At 46.3% G+C, this 27109-nt stretch overlaps 1 protein-coding gene across 1 annotated transcript in view; it reads left to right on the top strand.

Moving 5' to 3' along the window:
- The window catches only part of LOC134347287 (CD48 antigen-like), a 49096-nt gene that overhangs the window by 3207 nt on the left and 18780 nt on the right, over positions 1 to 27109 (top strand). Inside the window, exons 2-3 of the mRNA XM_063049687.1 lie at positions 2122 to 2265; positions 24044 to 24352. Of these exons, the coding sequence (XP_062905757.1) occupies positions 2122 to 2265; positions 24044 to 24352 (453 nt within the window). The remainder of the gene's footprint in view (positions 1 to 2121; positions 2266 to 24043; positions 24353 to 27109) is intronic.

Below are 27109 nucleotides of genomic sequence, written 5' to 3'. Positions count from 1 at the left end.
CTGTGCTTTCCTCCCACAGTCCGGAGACGTAGCGGTTGGTAGGGTAATTGGTCATTGTAACTTGTCCTGTGATTAGTCTAGGATTGAATTGGGATTGCTGGGTGGAGTCACTGGAAGTGTCAGAAGGGCTCATTCGGCAATGTCAATAAATGAATAGATAAATAACTCGGTTATGTATTTAAAGGGGAGGCTGATGGGTTTTTGATTAGTAGAGATGGGGAGAAGGCAGAATGGGGTTGGGAGCAATAATAAATCAGCCATGAGTGAGTGGCAGAGCAGACTTGACAGGCCAAGCAGCCTAATCCTGCTTTGTCTTACAGTCTAACTGGAGACAACTAGTAGTTTTCACTGGGATCTTGACTGGACGGTCAGTGACAAGAAATTTGTTCTCTGTGTTGGATATGTTCCTCCCTCCAAATAATGGGAATTCAGAATCGGGTTTATTGTCACTGACGCATTTCATGATATTTATAGTGTGACAGCAGCAGTACAGAGCAAGTGATCAAAATCAAAATAAGTTACAAGCATAAATAGATATTGCAAAAGGGGGAAAACAGGTTGTGGGGATGTACACTGCTGATTCCTAGAATGCTGACTGTGCATTTTTAATGCACCTGTGGAGGTTTAGCTGAGTCTTTGTGAATGGGGAGATGTCCGAACCTACCTCCAGGAGTGTTTTGGAATGGTGGTGACTGTGAGCCTGGACAATATGGGCCATGATCTGATGGCTTGGGCAGAAGAACCCGTCAGTATATGATACCATTCATATACACACACACACACACACCAATAAACCCAGTCTGGGCAGAACAGCATTCTGGAGCCGAGTACACAGGGGCTGCATTTCCAGTGAGCCACGCTTCATCTGTGACCTGACAAGCTCTTCCACCAAGATCTCACACAATTGATACTGGTGTGATCTCAAACCATGGTGAATTTTACAAGGATGTTGCCTGGATTGGAGAGTGTGCCTTATGATAATAGGTTGAGTGAACTTGGCCTTTTCTCCTCGGAGCGATGGACAATGAGAGGTGATCTGATAGAGGTGTACAAGTTGAGAGGCATTGATCATGTGGATAGCTAGAGGCTTTTTTCCCCAGGGCTGAAATGGCTAACATGAGGGGGCATAGTTTTAAGGTGCTTGGAAGTAGGTACAGAGGGGATGTCAGGGGGTAAGTGTTTCACACAGAGAGTAGTGGGCACTTCCAGCAGCGGTGATGGAAACTGATACAATGGGGTCTTAGAAACATAGAAACATAGAAAATAGGTGCAGGAGTAGGCCATTCGGCCCTTTGAGCCTGCACCGCCTTTTATTATGATCATGGCTGATCATCCAACTCAGAACCCCGCCCCAGCCTTCCCTCCATACCCGCTGATCCCCGTAGCCACAAGGGCCATATCTAACTCCCTCTTAAATATAGCCAATGAACTGGCCTCAACAGTTTCCTGTGGCAGAGAATTCCACAGATTCACCACTCTCTGTGTGAAGAAGTTTTTCCTAATCTCGGTCCTAAAAGGCTTCCCCTCTATCCTCAAACTGTGACCCCTCATTCTGGACTTCCCCAACATCGGGAACAATCTTCCTGCATCTAGCCTGTCCAATCCCTTTAGGATCTTATACGTTTCAATCAGATCCCCCCTCAATCTTCTAAATTCCAACGAGTACAAGCCCAATTCATCCAGTCTTTCTTCATATGAAAGTCCTGCCATCCCAGGAATCAATCTGGTGAACCTTCTTTGTATTCCCTCTATGGCAAAGATGTCTTTCCTCAGATTAGGGGACCAAAACTGCACACAATACTCCAGGTGTGGTCTCACCAAGGCCTTGTACAACTGCAGTAGTACCTCCCTGCTCCTGTACTCGAATCCTCTCGCTATAAATGCCAGCATACCATTCGCCTTTTTCACCGCCTGCTGTACCTGCATGCCCACTTTCAATGACTGGTGTATAATGACACCAGTCTTCTGTTCTTTGACAAAGTACTGTGGATTGAGTTCATAACAATGCATTTCCTAAAAGCTGTGAACCTACTTTCATTCTGATAATAAAACTTTCCAGTTTTGGGGAACCGCCTTTGATTCTGAGAACAAACTGAGACTGACAGCTCCGGCTCCCGGTAGCAGCCCGTCCTCAGACACATACATCCAATCAGCGAGTACCGCTGGGAGAAGCATACTCTCATTGGCCGAGGAGTGTCAGTGGGCGGGACGGTGTGCTCTCGGAGCGGTGTGGGGAGAGGCCGGAGATTGGGGGCTGCAGTTCGGGTAAAGACTGCAACACCAGTCGGGGTCTTGAATCCTTCCAAAGGCAGAGGTGAAGAGACTGGTGGAGATTCAGTTAGATGTTTCTGCGACTCGGAGGGCGGCCGGTCTTTCCCCGCCGTGGATCGGGGCCTGTTGTCTGGCGCTGTCTCCCTGACTCGACCCCTGCTGCTGGGAGTCAAGTGAGGTCACTTTTTGTTGTCATTTCGACCATAACTGCTGGTACAGTGCACAGTAAAAACGAGACAAACGTTTTTCAGGATTATGGTGCTACATGAAACCGTACAAAAACTACACTGAACTACGTAAAAACAACGCAGGAAAAAACTACACTAAACTGCAGACCTACCCAGGACTGCATAAAGTGCACAAAACAGTGCAGGCATTACAATAAATAATAAAGACAATAGGCACAGTAGAGGGCAGTAGGTTGGTATCAGTCCAGGCTCTGGGTATTGAGGAGTCTGATGGCTTGGGGGAAGAAACTGTTACATGGTCTGGTCGTGAGAGCCGGAATGCTTTGGTGCTTTTTGCCAGATGGCAGGAGGGAGAAGAGTTTGTATGAGGGGTGTGTGGGGTCCTTCATAATGCTGTTTGCTTTGCGGATGCAGCGTGTGGTGTAAATGTCTGTAAGGGCAGGAAGAGAGACCCCGATAATCTCAGCTGACCTCACTATCCACTGCAGGGTCTTTCGATCCGAGACGGTGCAATTTCCAAACCAGGTGGTGATGCAGCTGCTCAGGATGCTCTCAATAAAACCCCTGTAGAATATGATGAGGATGCGGGGTGGGAGATGGACTTTCCTCAGTCTTAGCAGAAAGTAGAGATGCTGCTGGGCTTTCTTTGCTATGGAGCTGGTGTTGAGGGACCAGGTGAGATTCTCCACCAGGAAATTTGGTGACATTAAACTGCGAATATAAAGGAAAAATAAATAAATGAGAAATAAATATCAAGAACATGAAATGAAGAATCCTTGAAAGTGAGTCCAGAGGTTGTGGGAACAGTTCAGTGATGGGGTTACTGAATTTCAGTGAGGTTATGCCCTCAGCTTCAAGAGCCTAATGGTTCAGGGGTAGTGACTGTTTCTGAACCTTGTGGTGTGGGCCTGAGGCTCCTGCACCCTCTTCCTGATGTCAGAAGTGAGAAGAGAGCATGTCCTTGGTGTGGGTATCCTTCGTAACGGATGCTGTTTTCCTGTGACAACACTCCATGGAGATGTGCTCAGTGGTTTTACCCATGATGCGCTGGGCCATATCCACTACTTTTTGTATGATTTTACTTTCCAGGGCTTTGGTGTTGACATACCAGGCCACGATGCAGCTACTCTCCACCGCACATCTGCAGGTGTTTGTCAAAGTTGTGCTTCTATTTGTCACTCATGGTTACCAAATGCAGTGGAGAATGCTCATTTTCAAAACTGAAAAGGATTAAAAATGAACTAAGGAGTACCATGGGTCAAAACAGATTGAACAATCTCACACTAATGAGCATTGAATATGAACTTCTGCGTGAAATAGGACCTATCAAATGTGACAGTGGGGAAGTGTGTATGGAATCGGAGGAAATAGCAGAGGTACTTAATGAACACCTTACTTCAGTATTCACTATGGAAAAGGCTCTTGGTGACAATAGTGATGACTTGCAGCAGATTGAAAAGCTTGAGTATGTAGATATTAAGAAAAAGGATGTGCTAGAGCTTTTGGAAAGCATCAAGTTGGATAAGTTACCAGGACCGGATGAGATGTACCCCAGGCTACTGTGGGAGGCGAGGGGGGAGATTGCTGAGCCTCTGGCGATGACCTTTGCATCATCAAAGGGGACAGGAGAGGTTCTGAAGGATTGGAGGGTTGCAGATGTTGTTCCTCTATTCAAGAAAGGAAGTAGAGATAGGCCAGGAAATTATAGACTGGAGAGTTTTACCTCAGTGGTTGGTAAGTTGATGGAGAAGATCCTGAGAGGCAGGATTTATGAACATTTGGAGAGGTATAATATGATTAGGAAAACTCTGCACGACTTTGTCAAGGGGAGGTCGTGCCTTATGAGCCTGATTGAATTTTTTGAGGATGTGACTAAATATGTTGATGAAGGAAGAGCAGTAGATGTAGTGTATATGGATTTCAGCAAGGCATTTGATAAGGTACCCCTTGCAAGGCTTATTGAGAAAGTAAGGAGGCATGGGATCCAAGGGGACATTGCTTTGTGGATCCAGAGTTGGCTTGCCCAAAGAAGGCAAAAAGTGGTTGTGGATGGGTCATATTCTGCATGGAGGTCAGTCACCAGTGGAGTGTCTCAGGGATCTGTTCTGGGACCCTTACTCTTTGTGATTTTTATAAACGACCTGGATGAGGAAGTGGAGGGACGGGTTAGTAAGTTTCCTGATGACACTAAGGTTGGGGGTGTTGTGGATAGTGTGGAGGGCTGTCAGGGGTTACAGGGGGACATTGATAGAATGCAAAACTGGGCTGAGATGTGGCAGATAGAGTTCAACCCAGATAAGTGTGAAGTGGTTCATTTTGGTAGGTCAAATATGATGGCAGAATATGGTATTAATGGTAAGACTCTTGGCAGTGTGGAGGATCAGAGGGATCTTGGGGTCCATAGGACACTCAAAGCAGCTGCGCAGGTTGACTCTGTGGTTAAGAAGGCGTACGGTGTATTGGCCTTCATCAATCGTGAAATTGAATTTAGGAGCCAAGAGGTAATGTTGCAGCTATATAGGACCCTGGTCAGACCCCACTTGGAGTACTGTGCTCAGTTCTGGTCACCTCACTACAGGAAGGATGTGGAAACCATAGAAAGGGTGCAGAGGAGATTTACAAGGATGTTGCCTGGATTGGGGAGCATGCCTTTTGAGAATAGGTTGAGTGAACTCAGCCTTTTTTCCTTGGAGCGACGGAGGATGAGAGGTGACCTGATAGAGGTGTATAAGATGTTGAGAGGCGTTGATCGTGGGGATAGTCAGAGGCTTTTTCCCAGGGCTGATGTGGTTGCCACAAGAGGACACAGGTTTAAGGTGCTGGGGAGTAGGTACTGAGGAGATGTCAGGGTTAAGTTTTTTTACTCAGAGAGTGGTGAATGCATGGAATGGGCTGCCGGCAACGGTGGTGAAGGCGGATACGATAGGGTCTTTTAAGAGACTTTTGGATAGGTACATGGAGCTCAGAAAAATAGACGGCTATATGTAAGCCTAGTAATTTCTAGGGCAGAGACATGTTCGGCACAACTTTGTGGGCCGTAGGGCCTGTATTGTGCTGTAGCTTTTCTATGTTTTTAAATAGACATTTCCAGTATCATCAACAAATTTGCTCATGCTAAATCTAGAAAATCAAACTTTTAAATTGTGATTTTGTTACTTTTGACATTTGAAATTGATACCTGCATGTAAGTAGTGCTATTACTGAAGTGTCAGACATTTGTTGTATTATCTGGCTGTATAGCGAATGAAAAAAAATTGAATTACTTTACTATGCAAGTAAATAATTTATGTTTTAATACTTAGGTGCATTTTTTAAAATTTAGGGCCCCTTTATAACATGTGCTACAGGCCCCGCACGAGCTTAATCTGGCCCTGCCCAGACTGCATTGGCTTCCTGTAGCTTTCAGAATTGATTTTAAAGTTTTCGTACTTGTTTTTGAAACTCTTAATGGTCTGTGATGTACATTACGGAATCATTTTCGGTTTATAATCCTGCTCGAGTTCTCAGGTCTCTTAAATTTAAACAATCTCCCTCTGCCTGGCCTGCTGAGTTTCTCCAGCATTTTGTGTGTCTGATGTCTCAATTAGCAGTACTGCATCACGTGAGCTTTGCTCTGCCTCCAGCCTAGAACACGGGAAAAACACAGCAAGTTGGAACATCTTTGGATGGGGAATAAACAGTCAACGCTTCAGGCGGAGACCATCCTGTTTGTTTCCCTGACCTCAATTAACAAATTCACGTGATGCGATACTCTGCTCTGCATTGTGCCTTAAAATTTCACTCCGTAGCTGGTAAAATGTACCCATAACACTCTTGAATTAAATTGACTTGAGTCGACTTTCATGTACACGAGGAGTAAAAATCTTTATGTTATGTCTCAGTTAACATGTGCAGTTTATAGTAATTTATATATAGTATGTACCACAGGACGGACAATAAAACATAGAAATACAATTGTGTCAGCATGAATTAATCAGTCTGATGGCCTGGTGGAAGAAGCTGTCCTGGAGCCTGTTGGTCCTGGCTTTTATGCTGTGGTACCATCTCCCAGATGGTAGCAGCTGGAACTGTTTGTGGTTGGTGTGACTTGGGTCCCCAGTGATCCTTCGTGACCTTGTTACACACCTGTCTTTGTAAATGTCCTGAATAGTGGGAAGTTCACATCTACAGAGGCTGCAACACTCTCTGCAGAGTCCTGCCATTGAGGGACGTACAGTTCCCACACCAGGCAGTGATGCAGCCAGTCAGGATGCTCTCAATTGTGCCCCTGCAGAAAGTTCTTAAGGTTTGGGAACCCATACCAAACTTTTTCAACTGTCTGAGGTGAAAGAGGCACTGTTGTGCCTTTTTCACCACACAGCTGGTATGTACAGACCACGCAAGATCCTTGGTGATGTGTATGCAGAGGAACAACCCCAGATCCATTGATGTCAATAGGGGTGAACCTGTCTCCATTCCTCCTGTAGTCCACAACCAGCTCCTTTGTTTTTGTGGACATTGAGGGGGTGGTTGTTTTCTTGACACCACTGTGTCAGGGTGATGACTTCCTCTCTGTAGGCTGCCTCTTCATTATTTGAGATTAGGCTAATCAATGTAGTGTTGTCAGCAAATTTAATTAGCAGATTGGAACTGTGGGTGGTGACACTGTCACGGGTATACAAAGAGTAAAGAGGGCAGCTTAGGACACAGTCCTGAGGGGTTCCTGTGTCGAGGGTCAGAGATGAGGGAGCCCACTCTTACCACCTGCCGGCGATCTGACAGGAAGTCCAGGATCCAGCTGCACAAGGCAGGGCGAAGGCCGAGGTCTCTGAGCTTCTTCTCGAGCCCGGACAGAATCATGGTGTTGAATGCTGAACTGTCGTCCAAGAACAGCATTCTCACACAAGCAACCCTTTTCTCCAGATGTGTAAGGACGGTGTGTAGAGCTGTGCCTATTGTGTCATCTGTCGATTGGTGCTGCCGGTAATGAATTGTAGGGGGTCCAGTGAGGGTGGTAGCAAGCTGCAGATGTAGTCCTTGACCAGCATCTCAAAGCATTTGCTTATTACTGTGGTGAGTGCGACAGGACGTCAGTTGTTCAGACATGTTACCTTGATCTTTTTAGGTACAAGGACAATGGTGGATGTTTTGAAGCAGGAGGGCACTCTACACTGGCAGAGGGAGAGATTGAAAGTGTCTGTAAACACACCTGCCAGTTGTGCCGCGCACGTCCTGAGTACCCGCCCTGGGATGCAGTACGGTCCTGCAGCCTTGCCACTGTCCACCCATTGGAAACATCTGCGTACTTCAGCCTCAGAGATAACCAAGCTACCGGTCACATCAGCTGTAGGTCCCCTCAGGGGCTCAGTGGTGGCAACATCGAACTGAGCGTAAAAAGGAGTTAGCTCGTCTAGGAGAGAGGCAGCAATGTTGGAAACTCCACTGTGTTTAGCTTTAAAGTCTGATGGTGTGCAGACCTTGCCATAAGCTGCATGTGTTGTTGGTGGAGAGTGAGTCCGAATGTTGTCCCTATTGTTATTTCACTGCCTTGGTGACTTTGCGCAGATTGTAGCTGTATTTCATGATCTCCTGCTGATTACCAGCAGAGTAAGCTCTGTCTCACGTGGCAAGTGCTGCTCGCATGGAACTGTTGATCCAGGGTTTCTGATTCGGGAAGACCCTGACCAGTTTCTGGAGAGCAACATCCTTGATGCACTTCTGGATGAAACTCGTGACCCCTTCCGCGAACTCGGAGACATCCTCATCATGGAAGCTACTCCATTTGACGTCATCAAAGCAGTCCTGCAGCATGGAGGCCGATTGTTCGGACCAACAGTGTGCGGTTTTAACTATGGCTGCCTTTTGTTTCAGCTTCTGCTTGTACTTTGGCAGCAAAGAGATGGTGGAGTGATCCAGTTTTCCAAACAGACTGTGAAAGAACGCTTTGTAAGCATTGCGGACGGGAGAGTAGCAATGATCAAGTATGCTATCTCCCAGTGTGCTCACTTGGATGTGCTGACAAAACTTTGGAGAGACTTCAGTCACCAGTGACGATGAAGTGCAGTCTCCAGGGTGCTGATGGTATCGTACAGTTCCCTGAGAGCCAGGACAGCATCCGCCTATGGCAGAATATTCACAGCTATGATAATAACAGCCATGAACTCTCTGGGCAGCCAGAAAGGTCTACACAGCAGCATCATGTATTCCGGATCCAGGGAACAAAAGGATTTGAGTGCATGCACATTCTGGGGGTCGCCCCAGGCATTATTAACCATGAAGTGTACACCATCTGCTTTACTCTTCCCAAAATATTTTTAGACCTGTCCGCACGGAACAGGGAGAACCCAGAGGGCTCGGTGGCATGATCCGGTATCTCATCCATCAGCCAGCTTTGGGACCCTGCCTCCACTCCCCACTGTTCCACAGAATTTTAATTTGATGAAAGATGTCCTTTGGTCTGCCCAAAACTCAATGGTCTCCCAGCAGGGCGAGGTGTCCAAAAGGGAATGCTGCGAGGGACGCTCCGGAACTCGGTGCAGCCCATGCAAAAGGCAGAGTTTTGAGCGAGGCGAACGAAGGGACTATTTTAAGGGAGAATCACCTAACCCAGTCACGTGAGTCAACGGCCTGTTTCTTTGGCCTCTCTGAAGTTCACACTATGTAATGTATCAACCATGAACCCAAATGTTCTTTCTGAGCTGTTTCTACCTTTGTATATGGAAATAACTCGGAAAATATGTAGCTCAGGTGATAAATAGTTGGGTTGAGTTGTTTGATGATCTTGGCAATTAGGCTAGGATTAAATTGGGGCAACACACACAAAATGCTGGAGGAACTCAGCAGGCCAAGCAACATCTATGGAAGAGAGTACAGTTGATGATTTGGGCCAAGACCCTTCATTAATCCCGTCTCCAGGCTTCTTGGTCTTGAGGCTGTATGTGACACTTGAAACCTCACCAAACTCTCTCTGAGACAGTAAAAAGCAAGATCACTCAACAGGCCCAACAACACAACACCAAAATATAGATCACAGGCTCCAACAGTAGTAGAACCAAATGTGAAAAAAAAAGTTAACTTAGAAGAAGTAGCTTTGTGGACCGTCTGCAGGATGTCATGGTTGGCCGTGTTGTTCGTTGGCACCATCTTTTGACTTACTTAAGCACATCATCTCTACGGGGCCAGAGGCTGCCGACAGCAGCTCGACAGAGTCCTCTGTCCTGGGCCACTCTGTCAAGTTGTCCCCAGGTGTGGTCTACCTTCTTGGTGTATCCTTCCTCTCCCAGGGATGAGGACTTCGGTGTTTCTGTAGCAGTGGGTTTTTACAGGATAAGGTTGCTCGCCCCGTGCCCACAGTTTTGAAGACCCACACCTCACTTTAACAACAGTTTCTGCCCCACTTCCCTCAGGTTCCTGAACTCTGAAAAACCTAACACTACCTCAGACACTACCGTCCAGCGGAATTAGTCCTTACTCTTAATAATTTCTCCTTTGGTTCCTCCCACTTCCTCCAAACCAAAGGTGTAGCTATGGGCACCCGTATGGGTCCCAGCTATGCCTGCCTTTTTGTTGGCTTTGTGGAACAATCCATGTTCCAAACCTATTCTGGGATCTGTCCCCCTCTTTTCCCTCGCTACATTGATGACTGCATTGGTGCTGCCTCTTGCACACATGCTGAGCTTGTTGACCTCATTAACTTTGCCTCCAACTTTCACCGTGCCCTCAAATTTACCTGGTCCATTTCCGACACCTCCTTCCCCTTTCTTGATCTTCCTGTCTCCATTTCTGGAGACAGCTTATCTACTGATGTCTACTATAAGCCTACTGACTCTCACAGCTACCTGGACTATTCCTCTTCCCACCCTGTCTCTTGCAAAAATGCCATCCCCTTCTCGCAATTCCTCCGTCTCCACCGCCTCTGCACTCAGGATGAGGCTTTTCATTCCAGGATGAAGGAGATGTCTTACTTTTTTAAACAAAGGGGCTTCCCTTCCTCCACTATCAACTCTGCTCCCAAATGCATCTCTCCTGTTTCACGCACATCTGCTCTCACCCCATCCTCCTTCCACTCCACTAGGAATGGGGTTCCCTTTGTCCTCACCTACCACCCCACTAGCCTCTGGGTCCAACATATAATTCTCCGTAACTTCCGCCACCTCCAATGGGATCCCACCACTAAGCACGTCTTTTCCTCCCCCCCCCCCCCCGCTTTCCACAGGGATCGCTCCCTATGCGACTCCCTGGTCCATTCATCCCCCCCATCCCTTCCCACCGATCTCCAATCTCCCTCCTGGCACTTATCCTTGTAAGCGGAACAAGTGCTACACCTGCCCTTACACTTCCTCCCTCACCACCATTCAGGGCCCCAAACAGTCCTTCCAGGTGAGGTGACACTTCACCTGTGAGTCGGCTGGGATGATATACTGCGTCAGGTGCTCCTGGTGCAGCCTTTTGTATATTGACGAGACCCAACGCAGACTGGGAGACCGTTTTGCTGAACACCTATGCTCTGTCTGCCAGAGAAAGCAGGATCTCCCAGTGGCCACACATTTTAATTCCACATCCCATTCCCATTCTGATATGTCTATCCATGGCCTCTACTGTCAAGATGAAGCCACACTCAGGTTGGAGGAACAGCACCTTATATTCCATCTGGGTAGCCTCCAACCTGATGGCATGAACATTGACTTCTCTAACTTACATTAATGCCCCTCCTCCCCTTCACACCCCATCCCTTAATTAATTTATTCCCCCCCCTCCTTTTTCTTCTCTCTCTCTGTTCTTCTCACAATAACTCCTTGCATGGTCTCCATCTTCCTCTGATGGTCCCCTCCCCCTTTCTTTCTCCCTTGGCCTCCCGGCCCATGATCCTTTCCCTTCTGCAGCTGTGTACCCTTTTTGCCAATCACCTTTCCAGCTCTTAGCTTCACCTCTCCCCCTCCTGCCTTCTGCTATCATTTCAGATTTCCCCCTCCTACTTTCAAATCTCTTACTATCATTTCTTTCAGTTAGTCCCGACGAAGGGTCTCGGTACGAAACGTCGACCGTGCGTCTTCCTATAGATGCTGCCTGGCCTGCTGCGTTCTACCGGCATTTTGTGTGTTACTACCTCAGACAATAATTTTTCTATCTCTCTTTCACTCTCACACTAGTGTCATTGTTGATTTTTGTACAAGTGTAAAGTATGAATATATTATGTTAATTTTACATGAATTTATGTTTGTAATGTACTGTGCTGCTACCTCAAGCAGCCAATGTTCATGGCATTTATACCCAAGTATGCTTGGATCTGACCAATGCAAAGCTAAAACCTGAGGTGTTGTATTGAAGGCAGCATCCCGGTAAGTCTCCTCTACATTGTCCCCAAAGTATCACAGCCTTTCTCTTGTGTGGCAAACAGAACTGTACACAGAACTCCACTGTGGCTGAATCAAAGTTTTATAAAGGTGTACCCTGACCTCCACAGTCTATATTCTATACCCTGGCTAATGAAGGCCAGTGTCCCACATATCTTCTTCACCGCCTGTCGATCCAACTTTCTACATGGGTCCTTGTCAAATGCCTTATTGAAGATCACATTGACTACATCAGCCACACTATCATGAACATATCTTGTTACTTTATAAAAGCCAGATAGGATCTTCCACCAGCAAAACTATGCTGACAATATCCAATGAACCCTCTGCCTTCCAAGTGGAGATTAATCCTGTCTCTAAAATTGTTTTTCCCAGTAATATCCATACACACAAGCCTGAGGATTCTCTCCTGAACACATCTGCGACATTCACTGTCCTCCAGTCTACTGGCACCTTCTCACCTGTGGCCAGTGGATGTTTAGAGATTTCTGTCACAGACACAGCAGTTTCCTCCCTATATCTTGTATTAAACCATCTAATACATTCATCATTTTTAATATTAACATACTGTAAAATATCCCCGTCCCCTTCTTTGAAACCTGCAAATAAAATATCTCCTTCACGAATATAAATGTGTAGTATTCATTCAAGACTTTGCCACGTCCTCTTGCTTAAACATCAATTGGCCCCTTGGTCCCTAACAGGCTCTGCTCTTTGTCTGGTTGCCCTCTTGCTCTCAATACCCTTATAAAATGACTTGAGAATTTTGTTAATCTTGTCTGCAGATTTTATTTCATGGCCTCTGTATGTCCATCCAATTTTTGCAAATACCACCCACACCTACACATTCGATATTCCTGAAGGACCTTTGCCATTTTCAGGATTCCTTTCCTACTGAATGCTTCAATCAATCTTTAACAAACCTTCTTTAACCCTTTATCTCCAGTGTTTTCTGTACTGTACTTACCTTTCACATTGACATTCAACACTCCCCAGCTCACAGAGTGTTGGGTATACACTCAGTGGCCACTTTATTAGGTACACCTGCTCATTAATCTGATCATGTGGCAGCAACCCAATTCATAAAAGCATGCAGACATGGTCCAGAGCAGGGCTTCTCAATCTTTTCTTCTGCTGTGGACCCATACCATTAAGCAAGGAGTCTGTGGACCCTGAGATTGGTGCTAGTCAGGGTAGCTTGACTATCTCAAAAACTGCTGAGGATTTTCCTGCACAACAATCCCTAAATTTTACAGAGAATAGTATGAAAAACAAAAATAAACACATCCGGTGAGCAGCAGTTCTGTGGGCATTAACGCCTTGTTAATGAGTGAGGTCAGAGGAGAATGGTCAGACTGGTTCACTCTGACAGTAACTCTAATAACCACACGTGTGCAGACGAGCATGTCTGAGTGTACAACACGTACGTGAACCATGAAGTGAATGGGCTACAGCAGGGAAAGACCTACCCCGAACAAGAAACGTGTGCTTAATGAAATGGCTACTGAGTGTAGGTTTATCCACAAGCAGCTGCTCCCGGTCTACTTTTGCCAGACCCCATCAATTCGTACTGAAGGGGGCCTTACCTCACATTAGGTCATTTACTTTGTAGAACAGAGAACACTATACAGATCACGATGTTGTGCGGACCCGTACAAACCTACTCAATGATCAGCCTAAACCCTCCATCCTGCATTGCCGATAACCAACCCCCATCTTTACTTATCCAGGAGCCCATTTCGAGAGTCTGTAAATGTCACTAACGTACCAGCCACAATCACCACCAGCAGAGCACTCCAGACATTTACCATTACTCTCTGTAAAAAAACATCTACTTCTGACACCCCGCTATATTCTCCTCCAATCACATTAAGAGTATGCCCTCTTGTATTGGACATTGCCACCTGGAGAAAGGTGCTGGATGTTCACTCTATTGATGCTCCATATTATCTGATACAATTATCTCAATCAAGTCACCTCTTATCCTCTTTTTCTCCAAAGAGAAATACCCTAGGTCGCTCAGCCTATCCTCATAAGACATGCTTTCTCATCCAGACAGCCTCCTGTTAAATTTCCTCTCCACTCTCCAACACATCCATATCTTTCAGATAATGCGGCCAGAACTGAAAACTACTCCAAATGTGGTCTCACTAGTTTCATTGAGCTCTTGAACACAACCCCCCGACTAATGAAGGTCAACAGCCCATATACCATCTTAAACACCTCATCAATCGAGGAACCCCAAAATCTTTCTGTTCCTCCACACTACTAAAAATTCTGCCATTGAACTTGTACTCTGCCTTTAAGTTCGACCTTCCCAAGTGCTTGCATCCTATCTACATCCTGTTGTAGCCTACAACAACCTTCTACACTATCCACAACTCCATCAGCCTTCGCATCATCTTTAAGACCACGCACTTTCCTTCCCTAAACTGCCATGAAAGTTGCAGAGTTATGATCACTGTTGAGATTGCCCACCCATGTATGCTGCAGCCATATGCCCAGCTTCATTCCCTATGATCAGATCCAGTACTACCCCTTCTCCAGTACGACTATCTACATACCAGTATAATGACTGGTTGCATCATGGCCTGGTATGGAAACACCCATGCCCTTGAACGGAAAATCCCACAAAAAGTAGTGGATACGGCCCGGTCCATCACAGGTCCCTCCAACCATTGAGCACATCTACATGAAATGTTGTCGCAGGAAAGCAGCTTCCGTCAGGGTCTCCCACTGCTCTCTTTTCACTGCTTCCATCAGGAAGAGGTACAGCAGCCTCAACACCCACACCATCTGGTTCAGGAATAGTATTCACCCTCAGCTATCAGGCACTTGAACAAAAGGGGATAACTTCACTCGATTTCACTTCCCCCATCACTGAAAAGTTCCCACAACCAATGTTCCCTCTAAGGTTTGTGCACGCACACATCTTTTGCTGCTAGCACACAAAAATTTTAAACTGTGGTCACCCTCTGTCTTGTTGGAATGCTATGTTTATTTCACGATCGTACACAATCACATTTCCTTTTCCAGTTTCTGATGTGGATGTTGTTGACATTATAGAACTTGCGATGATTTGTCTGCAGATTTTGGAACTGGATTATTTATCCTGTTTTTAGTGAAGAAATGATTGAGTCAGTCAGTGTGGAGTGGAAATAACGTCACCTTCTCACTGGTACATCTCACAGATGTGTACTTAGCCTACTGATCTACTCTCTCTGCACCCACTGTATGTGCCTAGCACAGCTCAAACACTATAAACTGAGACTCAGCTATAGCTGATGAATCAACTATTGACAGAAATTCAGATGGTGATAAATCAGCTGGTTGAGTGGTGTTGCAGTAACAACCTTGCTCTCAATGTCACTAAGTTCAAGGAACTGATTGTGGACTTCAGGAAGGGGAGTTCAAGGGAACACATACCAGTCCTCATTGAGGGATCAGAAGTGGAAAGAGGGAGCAGTTTCAAGATCTGGGTTCAACATCTCTGAGATTCTATCCTGGGCCCAACATATTGATGCAGCATATTGACAGCAGCTATAGTTCATTAGGAGTTCGAGGAGATTTGGTAGGTCACCAAAGGCAGTCAGAAATTTCTACTGACGTGTACGGGGTCTTTCATTTTTCATATGTTAAATTTAAAATGGCTTCTTTGTTATGTTATACTTGGGAATGCTTCTTTGTCATGTTAAATGCTGAGAAAGTCTCTAGCTAGACATTTGCTTGGGTTAATACAGATAGCAGGGTGCTATTAGCCAATGGGTGTTCATGTATCATTTTTCGGATGATAATGCCGTCTCATATGACTGTGGACGGAGTTTTGACGGAGAGTCGGAGGAGAGACGGGGAGGACGGCGGACGTGTGGAAAGGCTCCAGTTGATCACTTCGGCTGGTCCCGAGCCATGAGTCAACAGGATCCGGGTGGTCGTCAGGAATTGATTGAGCTCCAACGGTTGCGCACGAAGAACTTGGACTTTGATAAGTTTGGCACCTCTTTTTTTTTCCATTACTTCCTTTCCTGTATTGAATTTATATTAATTTCATAGACTTGGCAATATCTATAAAGTGTACTTGGTAAAACGTACTGGGTGTGCTGGCTGATGATTGATGTTTGGGATTGATTCCGGCGGCAGTGCTGCAGCAACCGACTCCGTGGGAAGCGTTGAGGCAGGTGCTGGGTGGGACTTCCCCTAGACATTCCCACGGGCAGCAGTGGAGGCCAAGTCATTGGGTGTCTTTATGGCAGAGATTGATAGGTATCTGAGTAGCCAGGGCATCAAAGGTTATGGTGAGAAGGCAGGGCAGTGGGACTAAATAGGATAAAATGGATCAGCTCATGATAAAATGGCGGAGCAGACTCGATGGGCCGAATGGCCTACTTCTGCTCCTTTGTCTTATGGACATATACGAGCCAATATAACTGAGTGTTACAGACGTACAGTGGTGCAACTGTAACGAAAACCAATTTCCCCCGGGATCAGTAAAGTATGACTATGACTCTTGCTGGTATAGCCACCTCAAACCCTGTCACTCCTGTTTCAGGTTCCTTAGCACCAACCGTATAAATCTGAGTATAATCACTATACTTTTCCATCACATGATAGTTAAATACAGTTACCAAATCAGTTTCATCTTTTAACTCGGACGTTTTTAGATTTCCAAGTAAACCTCATTCGCAGAAATAGTCACGTATTTATAGGCAGAAAACAAACTTGACTGGTCGTGCTTGCATCATATGCATCATAACAGTCCACCACAAACAAGTGGGAAGTTTCCTTATTTGCTACAGTGCTCTCACCCTCGACAAGCAGTAGGAGTTCCCCATTTTTCCACTGCCAGTTAAAACGCGAATTTAAAATTCATTACGCACGGGTTCTTCGGAAGATGCAAGTTTTTATTCGCCACATATGGTTCATTTATTAACAAAGTCCATTTGTTAATTTTAAAAAGTTCGACTTCTTCACTCTAACGGTGCCCGGGACCGGGCGGCTTCAGACTAGATTTCGCTCTCACATGAACAGCATGTCCCGCAGCTGCAAACCCTCTTCGAAGTCGTGGCTCGCTGTTTTACTGCCGCTGTGTGTGTGTGTATTGCGTTCCCTTCTGGAGGTAGGAAAGCCGGAAGGGGGCGCGGGGTGGTTGGGGTGGGGAGCATTAGGTCGGAGAGGGTGTGGGTTCCCTGCGACCCGCTGTAGCCGGTTGAATCACCTCTCGATCCTGACTCTGACGTTTGTTGCCGAGACCTCAATGGTGGTGAAAGATCTTTCATCTTATAGTGAAAGATGCAATATACCCGGTGTCAAAACTGTCCTGCCGAAGAGGTCTCGACCCGAAACATCGACTGCACTCTTTTCATAGATGCTGCCTGGCCTGCTGAGTTCCTCCAGCATTTTGTGTGAATGAACGAGTTTTGGGTATTATACTAAAACACTAAACTGCTCCGCACAATTAGACCAAGTGCGATTTTGTTGTTTTCCGCTGTACCCGGTGTAAAGAGGCCGTGACTTTATACACTTAAAATCACGAATATAGGTTGGGTTGACTCGTTCTCTGATCTTGGCAACCCCTTGAATTGAATGAATTGCCAAGATCTGAAAGCAACTCAGCCCACCCACCCGAGCTACATGGTTTCCCAGTTATTTCCATATGCTAAGATAGAAACTTTGCAAAAATAACGTTTTGGTTCGTGGTCAGTACGTTACGTTACATAGTGTGAACATTTAGTGAGGCTAAAGAAAACGAGACTTGCGTAATTGACTCACATGACTAGTTTAGGTGATATTCCCTTTAAGTAGTCCCTGCGTTTGCCTCACTCAAAACTCTGCCTTTTGCACTGGCTGCACCAAGTTCCGGAGTGACCTTCCACAGCCTGAATGAACCAGTCCCTTTCGGACGTCTCGTCGCGCTGGGAGACCACCGAGTTTCGGTCAGACCAAAATCCACCTTTCAGCGAATTAAAAGGCTGTGGGGAGTGCAGGCGAGGTTACAAAGAATGCTATGCAAACACGAGGAATTCTGCAGATGCTGGAAATTCAAGCACACACATCAAAGTTGCTGGTGAACGCAGCAGGCCAGGCAGCATCTCTAGGAAGAGGTACAGTCGACGTTTCTGGCCGAGACCCTTCGTCAGGACTAACTGAAGGAAGAGCTAGTAAGAGATTTGAAAGTGGGAGGGGGAAGGGGAGATCCACAATGATAGGAGAAGACAGGAGGGGGAGGGATGGAGCCAAGAGCTGGATAGGTGATTGGCAAAGGGGATACGAGAGGATCATGGGACAGGAGGCCCAGGGAGAAGGAAAAGGGGGAGGGGGGAAACCCAGAGGATGGGCAAGGGGTATAGTCAGAGGGACAGAGGGAGAAAAAGGAGAGTGAGAGAAAGAATGTGTGTATATAAATAAATAATGGATGGGCTACGAGGGGGAGGTGGGGCATTAGCGGAAGTTAGAGAAATCAATGTTCATGCCATCAGGTTGGAGGCTACCCAGACAGAATATAAGGTGTTGTTCCTCCAACTTGAGTGTGGCTTCATCTTTACAGTAGAGGAGGCTGTGGATAGACATATCGGAATGGGATGTGGAATTAAAATATGTGGCCACTGGGAGATCCTGCTTTCTCTGGCGGACAGAGCATAGGTGTTCAGCAAAACGATCTCTTAGTCTGCGTCGGGTCTCGCCAATATATAGAAGGCCACATCTGGAGACAGGGTGAGAAGAGGTTGCAAAAATGCCATCCCCTTCTCACAATTCCTCCGTCACCGCCACATCTGCTCTCAGGATGAGGCTTTTCATTCCAGGATGAGGGAGATGTCCTTTTTTAAAGAAAGGGGCTTCCCTTCCTCCACCATCAACTCTGCTCTCAAATGCATCTCCCCCATTTCATGCATATCTGCTCTCACTCCATCCTCCTGCCACCCCACTAGGAATAGGGTTCCCCTGGTCCTCACCTACCACCCCACCAGCCTCCGGGTCCAACATATTATTCTCCGTAACTTCCGCCACATCCAATGGGATCCCACCACCAAGCACATCTTTCCCTCCACCACCGCCCCCCGCTTTCCACAGGGATCGCTCCCTACGTGACTCCCTTGTCCATTTGTTCCCCCCCATCCCTCCCCACCGATCTCCCTCCTAGCACTTATGCACTTATCCTTGAAAGCGGAACAAGTGCTACACATGCCCTTAAACTTCCTCCCTTACCACCATTCAGGGCCCCAGACAGTCCTTCCAGGTGAGGCGACACTTCACCTGTGAGTTGACTGGGGTGATATACTGCGTCCGGTGCTCCCGATGTGGCCTTCTATATATTGGCGAGACCCGATGCCGACTGGGATATTGTTTTGCTGAACACCTACGCTCTGTCCGCCAGAGAAAGCAGGATCTCCCAGTGGCCACACATTTTAATTCCACATCCTATTCCCATTCTGATATGTCTATCCACGGTCTCCTCTACTGTCAAGATGAAGCCACACTCAGGTTGGAGGAACAACACCTTATATTCCATCTGGGTAGCCTCCAACCTGATGGCATGAACATCGACTTCTCTAACTTCCGCTAATGCCCCACCTCCCCCTCGTACCCCATCCGTTATTTATTTATATACACATTCTTTCTCTCTCTCTCCTTTTTCTCCCTCTGTCCCTCTGACTATACCCCTTGCCCATTCTCTGGGTTTTACCCCCCTCCCCCTTTTCCTTCTCCCCGGACCTCCTGTCCCATGATCCTCTCATATCCTCTTTGCCAATCACCTGTCCAGCTCTTGGCTCCATCCCTCCCCCTCCTGTCTTCTCCTATCATTTTGGATCTCCCCCTCCCCCTCCCACTTTCAAATCTCTTACTAGCTCTTCCTTCAGTTAGTCCTGACGAAGGGTCTCGGCCCGAAATGTCGACTGTACCTCTTCCTAGAAATGCTGCCTGTCCTGTTGCGTTCACCAGCAACTTTGAAAGAATGCTATGACTGCAGTTTGGCGGCTACGGAGTGAAATTTCAAGGCACATTGCAGAGCGGAGTATTGCATTGCCTGAATTAGTTAATTGAGAAGTCAGGGAGCTAAATGGGATGGTCTCGGCCTGGAACGTTACTGTTTATTCCCCATCCATAGAGATCTCAGCTTTCATCCTGTGTTCTAGGCTGGAGGCAGGGCAAAGTGAGGCAACATTGGCTAAGTGAGACATCAGACACTGAAACGCTGAAGGAACTCACCTTTAAACCAAATTTTAAAGTGTAGAATCAAAATGTGAACTATCTTTGATAGAGATGAGCAGCTGCAGAGGTAAACATGCCTTGATGGGAGTTGTGTGCAAATCATCTTTCTTCCTCTCCACTCTCCATAGGTGCTGCAGGTTTCGCAAATGAAACAAAGTGCGGTGTTTTATTCTTTTTTTTAAAGAAAAATCTATACCTTTTATTAAACTCCAGAGAGTGCTTTAACAACCCTTTACATAATTACGTCATCGCGTCAGACCAGCCTCTTAAAGTAAAACCCCAACTCAACATCTGTGGTTGTGAATTATGTACATTTCCACCAATTACTTAACCTGCAGTGTTGACTGATCTCCCGGGATACTCCAGCATGTTGTGTATTCCTAGTAGTCACAATGTAACTTTATTTATCGACCACTTTTCATACAAATAATGCACTTCAAAGTGCTTTACAGTGGGATAAAGTACAAATACAAGCCGGATAGGATCTCCCACCAGCAAAGCTGTGCTGACAATATCCAATGAACCCTCTGCCTTCCAAGTAGAGATTAACCCTGTCTCTCAAATTGTTTTTCCCAGTAACATCCATACGCACAAGCCTGAGGATTCTCTCCTGAACACATCTGCAACATTCACTGTTCTCCAGTGTACTGGCACCTTCTCACCTGTGGCCAGTGGACATTTAGAGATTTCTGTCACAGACACAGCAGTTTCCTCCCTAGATCTTGTTAGGCCTTGGGATTTTATCCACCTTTAGGTCCATTAAACCATCTGATACATTCATCATTTTAAATGTTAACATACCGTAAAGTATCCCCATGCCCTTCTTTGAAACCTGCAAATAAAATATCTCCTTCATGAATATAAATGTGTAGTATTTATTCAAGACTTTGCCACGTCCTCTTGCTTAAACATAAATTGGCCCCTTGGTCCCTAACAGGCTCTGCTCTTTGTCTGGTTGCCCTCTTGCTCTCAATATCCTTATAAAATGTCTTGAGAATTTTGTTAATCTTGCCTGCGGATTTTATTTCATGGCCTCTGTATGTCCATCCAATTTTTGCAAATACCACCCACACCTACCCATTCAATATTCATGAAGGACCTTTGCCATTTTCAGCGTTCCTTTCCTGATGAATGCTTCATTCAATCTTTATCAATCCCTCTTCAACCCTTTATCTCCAGTGTTTTCTGGATTACCTTTCACATTGACCCTCAACTCTCCCCATCTCACAGTGTTGGGTATACAATTGAAGTCAGAAGTTTACATACACCTTAGCCAAATACATTTAAGCTCAGTTTTTCACAATTCCTGACACTTAATCCTAGAAAACATTCCTCGTCTTAGGTCAGTTAGGATCACTACTTTACTTTAAGAATGTGAAATGTCAATAATAGTAGAGAGAATGATTTTTTTCAGTTTATTTCTTTCATCACTTTCCCAGTGGGTTAGAAGTTTACATACACTTTGTTAGTATTTTGTAGTATTGCCTTTAAATTGTTTATCTTGGGTCAAACATTTTGGGTAGCCTTCCACAAGCTTCTCACAGTAAGTTGCTGGAGTTTTGTTCCATTCCTCCAGACAGAACTGGTGTAACGGAGTCAGGTTTATAGGCCTCCTTGCTTGTACACGCTTTTTCAATTCTGCCCACAAATTTTCTATCAGATTGAGGTCAGAAAATGCGGAAAGCAGAGAGAGGGGGGAGGGAAAGATGTGCTTAGTGGTGGGATCCCGTTGGAGGTGGGGATCGCAGGTGCTTTCCGCAGGGATCGCTCCCTACGCGACATCCCTCCCCACTGATCTCCCTCCTGACACTCATCCTTGTAAGCAGAACAAGTGCTACACATGCCCTTACACTTCCTCCCTTACCACCATTCAGGGCCCCAAACAGTCCTTCCAGGTGAGGCGACACTTCACCTGTGAGTCGGCTGGGGTGATATTCTGCGTCCGGTGCTCCCGATGTGGCCTTCTATATATTGGCGAGACCTGATGCAGACTGGGAGACCGCTTTGCTGAACACCTACGCTCTGTCTGCCAGAGAAAGCAGGATCTCCCAGTGGCCACACATTTTAATTCCACATCCCATTCCCATTCTGACATGTCTATCCACGGCCTCCTCTACTGTAAAGATGAAGCCACACTCAAGTTGGAGGAACAACACCTTGTATTCCGTCTGGGTAGCCTCCAACCTGATGGCATGAACATCGACTTTTCTAACTTCCGCTAAGGCCCCACCTCCCCCTCGTACCCCATCTGTTACTTATTTTTATACACACATTCTTTCTCTCGCTCTCCTTTTTCTCCCTCTTTCCCTCTGGCTATACCCCTTGCCCATTCTCTGGGTTCCCCCCCCCCCCCACTTGTCTTTCTCCCTGGGCCTCCTGTCCCATGATCCTCTCATATCCTCTTTGCCAATCACCTGTCCAGCTCTTGGCTCCATCTCTCCCCCTCCTGTCTTCTCCTATCATTTTGGATCTCCCCCTCCCCCTCCCACTTTCAAATCTCTTACTAGCTCTTCCTTCAGTTAGTCCTGACGAAGGGTCTCAGCCTGAAACGTCGACTGTACCTCTTCCTAGAGATGCTGCCTGGCCTGCTACGTTCACCAGCAACTTTGATGTGTGTTGCTTGAATTTCCAGCATCTGCAGAATTCCTGTTGTTTACATAATTACGTCGTCCAGTCAGACCAGCCTCTTAAAGTAAAACCTCAACTCAATGTCTGTGGTTGTGAATTATGTACATTTCCGCCAATTATTTAACCTGCAGTGTTGACTGATCTCCCGGGATACTCCAACATTTTGTGTATTCCTGGTAGTCACAATGTAACTTTATTTATTGAGCACTTTTCATACAAATGATGCAGTTCAAAGTGCTTTACAGTGGGATAAAGTACAAATATGAAAATACAGTAAAAACTAAAACAGGAAAATAAAGGACAGATGTTAATAAATCGGTTTTGATCTGGTGTTTAAAAGTGTTAGCTGAGGCTGCATCCCTTAATTGTTTTAGGTACTGAATTCCACAGTTTAGGAGCTTGGTTCTAAAATGTTGAACTGTCTATTAGCTTTTGTGGGAGATTATCTAAATTTAAGAACATAGGAGAGAGACTACAGCATACAATGTTGTACTGACCTTCTAACCTACTTCATGAGCAATCTACATCACCCATAACGCAGATAGGCACATGGATAATGTCCCTAGTGTATCAGTCTCTACACTGCCCTCAGCAATGCACTCCAGGAACTTAATACTCTTAATAATAATACCTCTGACATGTACTAAATTTATAAGAATTTTCTCGACCTCCAGCAGGACCACAATCTTAGATGTGGTTTGGATGCTTGCGTGCCTCAGTGACCCAGAAAGCTACGTTGGCTGGAGTCGGGGTCTTGTGCTTTGACTCTTGGTAGGGTCACCAATGTCAAACAGGTCAAAGGATAGAGGCCAGGCTAAGCGTGGTCTTACTGGTCCTCCAGGTTCGGAGGTTGTGCTCAGGGCGAGTGACTGACTGGTAAAACAAAGTTGTTACAGAAACAGCAATGAAGAATCCTCCATCTGTGTGCAATGGTGTTCCTGGGTCTCCACCCGGAACTCCCATGGCTGACAGTGAAGGCTGAGCGAATGACAAGTTGAAGGAATCCCTGGACACTGCTGGAGATGGAGGACCTTCATTGCTGCCCTAAACATCAGTGGTGTAACAGGCAGAAAGTAAGCAGTTGTACTTCAACCAACACACGTCAATAAACTAACTTTGGATTGCTGGACACTTGGCTCGTGTTAAACTTCGCACAGTGTCAATGAGCAGCTGGGAATGAGGAAACGGGTTTTATGTGTAAGAATTTTCTACACTCTACAATATTCTTTGGGTAAATGTCAGCTAGCGTAGGATGCGTGGATTTGGGATTTTGTTAATCAGCAGGGATGATATAGGTCACAAGTTCTACCTGTTTAGTGATGTCAGGTGCACCAGTAGCCTGTAGTTTTCTCGTCTGCTTCACTTCCCTGTTAACACAGTTTCAGTGATTTTTTTCTCTCTCTCTCTTGCCCTCACCAGCTGAATGGGAGCGGATGAATGGGATGATTGGTTCATCAGTGTTACTGGATCTTAAAGTCAAAGCTGATCCCAGCAAGGAAGAAATTATTTGGATGTTCATCGCCAGGCATAGAAGCCCTCTCACCATTTTGCATCACATCCCAGATTACCTGAAGTGGGCAGAGCCCAGTGTGCAGTTCAGGTCGCGTTTAGGATTTATTCCATCTAACGGCTCTCTGATGATAAATGGATTAAAGGCCAGGGACCAAAGAGATTACAGCTTCACGGCAGCTGATCGTACACTAAAAATAATACAGCTTTTCCTCTTCTGTGAGTGTTTTCATTTGTTTGTAATGCAGTTTAAAAATGACTCACTGCAGGTTCTGTAGTTAATAAAAATCCAAACAAAACCTGCAAACACTGGAAACTAGAAATAAACCAGAAGATGTTGTGGGGGGAGGAGATGAAATACTTCAGGGCAGGCCGCATCCCTGGGGAATGAAATATTAAATGTTCAAAAGACAGATCCTTATTGGCCCTGAATTTATTTTTAAGGTTTTGAGGACAGAGGGGAGTTAGGGGGTTTAGTTAGGTTTTAGGGACAGAATGTGGGGGAATTCGAGCTCAGGCAGGAGCCTAAGTCTCCACCCGTGCATTTGAAGGCCAGCAACGAGGAGGTGGGACGTCCATGGTTGGGTGTAGGTCTGGGGAATAGTGGATGAGCCTCCCCCCGCCGCCCAGGGCTGGCAAGTTGTTGGCCGGTTCCAGAGTTGGGGTTCCATGTGGTTGAGATGAACATGCTCTGATGACACCACTAGGTTCCTGAATTGGCAAGTTCAGAGCCTGAGGCCTGGTGTTCAATGATCAGGGTATCCTGGGATTGATGCCAAGGATCAAGACCCAAGAGTTGAACTGGAATTCTGGGGAAGTCGAGGCCTGCTGGCCAGAGCTGAGTCTGCTGGGTAAGTGGAAGATTGGTATCTCCAAGTCCTCTGGAGGCCGATCCTGAGGGTAAAGGTCTGTGTGAGCATGGTTGTGAGGGAGGACTGGGGATTGTTTTATTGCTTGTTCTGTGCTATTCTGACAAGCATTGTGGAAATGCTATGTTGATGCAGGAATGTGTGGCAATACTTACAGACTGCCTCTGGCACTCCCTCACGTGTATTGGTAATGCATGAGATGCATTCTACTCTGCTTGATGCAACTAAACTTGCTCCTCAAACTTTCCAACTTTTTGGGTGGTGGTGAAGATGGCGAAGGCAATGGGCAGAATATTCTGATTGGGTGAAGTCATGTGGTCAGTGGGACCGGACTAAGCTATCATGCCAGTGCAGTTTGTTGCTTGTGTGGTTTTGCTACAGTGGGCTGTGCCCAGCAGGTCAGACAGTAGGCAATGTGAAAGAGAAGAGTGTGGCAGGGGAAATGGCTCTTGCATTTGAACAAAGAGCACGTATTATCATAAAGGAGGTGAACTCAATATTGAGTTCTGTAGCCTGCAATATGCCCAGGCGGAGGATGTGGTGTTCCTCCAGCTTGTGTTGTCCCAAAGAAGAGGGCAGGAGGTCACCGACCGGGAGATGAGAAGGGGCACAGTGAATTACAAGTGTCAGAGTGTTGAAGCTCAGGGTCACTGCTATGGACTGATTCATAAAACCATCACATAGCCTGTGCTTGCTTCCTGTGGCTTGGGGGAGACCAGGTTATGATCTCCGAATGCGGTCTGGCGAATGGGAAGAAATGCAAGGTCAATGGCTGCTTCCGCTGAAGTTCTCAGTATCTGGGTGACGGGGTGGGGCGGGGGAAGGGGAGTGCCTGCAACGCCATGCCTGTGGGACAGTGTTAGATAGGAATGAATGTGTGGCCAGGTTAGCGATTCCCTACAAAGTGCCAAGGATTGGAATTGGAGGGGGGAGAAAGGAAAGAGATGCGTCTAGTGTGGAATCTTATTGGATCTGCTGGGAATAGTGAAAAATGATCAGTTGACTGTAGGGGCTGGTGGGGTGAAAGTGAGTATCAGGATTCTGGATCTTTGCTCATCCCTCTTGACTGATAGTTCTTTTTTATATATAAATATTAGATTTATTTGTCACATGTACATCAAAATGGATGGTGAAATGAATCAATTGTGTCAAATTAAATCAGCAGGGATTACACTGGGCACCAACAAGTGTTGCCGCCCTGCTGGCCCACAACTCGCCCTGAACTGTGTGTGTTTGGAGTGTGGGAGAAAACTGGAACTTCTGAAAGAAACCCCTGCAGTCAGGAGAGGGGGGGCACGTTAAAACTCCTCCCAGACAGCAATGTCAATTAAACTAATCTCACATCTCTCACAACGTTCTGCCGATTGCAATGCCGTTGTGCCACTCTTTTACCTTGCCTCTTACATTTTGACCATCCAAGGATGAGAACATAGAGCATAAAATAGTACAGCACAGTACAGGCCCTTCGGCCCACAATGTTGCGCTGACCCTCAAACCCTGCCTCCCATATAAGCCGCCACCTTAAATTCCTCCATATACTACCTGTCTAGTAGTCTGTTAAACTTCACTAGTGTATCTGCCTCCACCACTGACTCAGGCAGTGCATTCCACGCACCAACCACTCTCTGAGTGAAAAACCTTCCTCTTAATATCCCCCTTAAACTTCCCACACCTTACCTTAAAGCCATGTCCTCTTGTATTGAGCAGTGGTGCCCTGGGGAAGAGGCACTGGCTATCCACTCTTTCTATTCCTCTTATTATCTTGTACACCTCTATCATGTCTCTTCTCATCCTCCTCCTCTCGAAAGAGTAAAGCCCTAGCTCCCTTAATCTCTGATCATAATCCATACTCTCTAAACCAGGCAGCATCCTGGTAAATCTCCTCTGTACCCTTTCCAATGCTTCCACATCCTTCCTATAGTGAGGCGACCAGAACTGGACACAGTACTCCAAGTGTTGCCTAACCAGAGTTTTATAGAGCTGCATCATTACATCGCAACTCTTAAACCCTATCCCTCGACTTATGAAAGCTAACACCCCATAAGCTTTCTTAACTACCCTATCCACCTGTGAGGCAACTTTCAGGGATCTGTGGACATGTACCCCG

Source organism: Mobula hypostoma, chromosome 5 (genome assembly GCF_963921235.1).
Source record: "Mobula hypostoma chromosome 5, sMobHyp1.1, whole genome shotgun sequence".
Classification (NCBI taxonomy): Eukaryota; Metazoa; Chordata; class Chondrichthyes; order Myliobatiformes; family Myliobatidae; genus Mobula; species Mobula hypostoma.
Note: the sequence above shows the minus strand (reverse complement) of the source record. Positions and strands in the feature narration are given on the sequence as shown.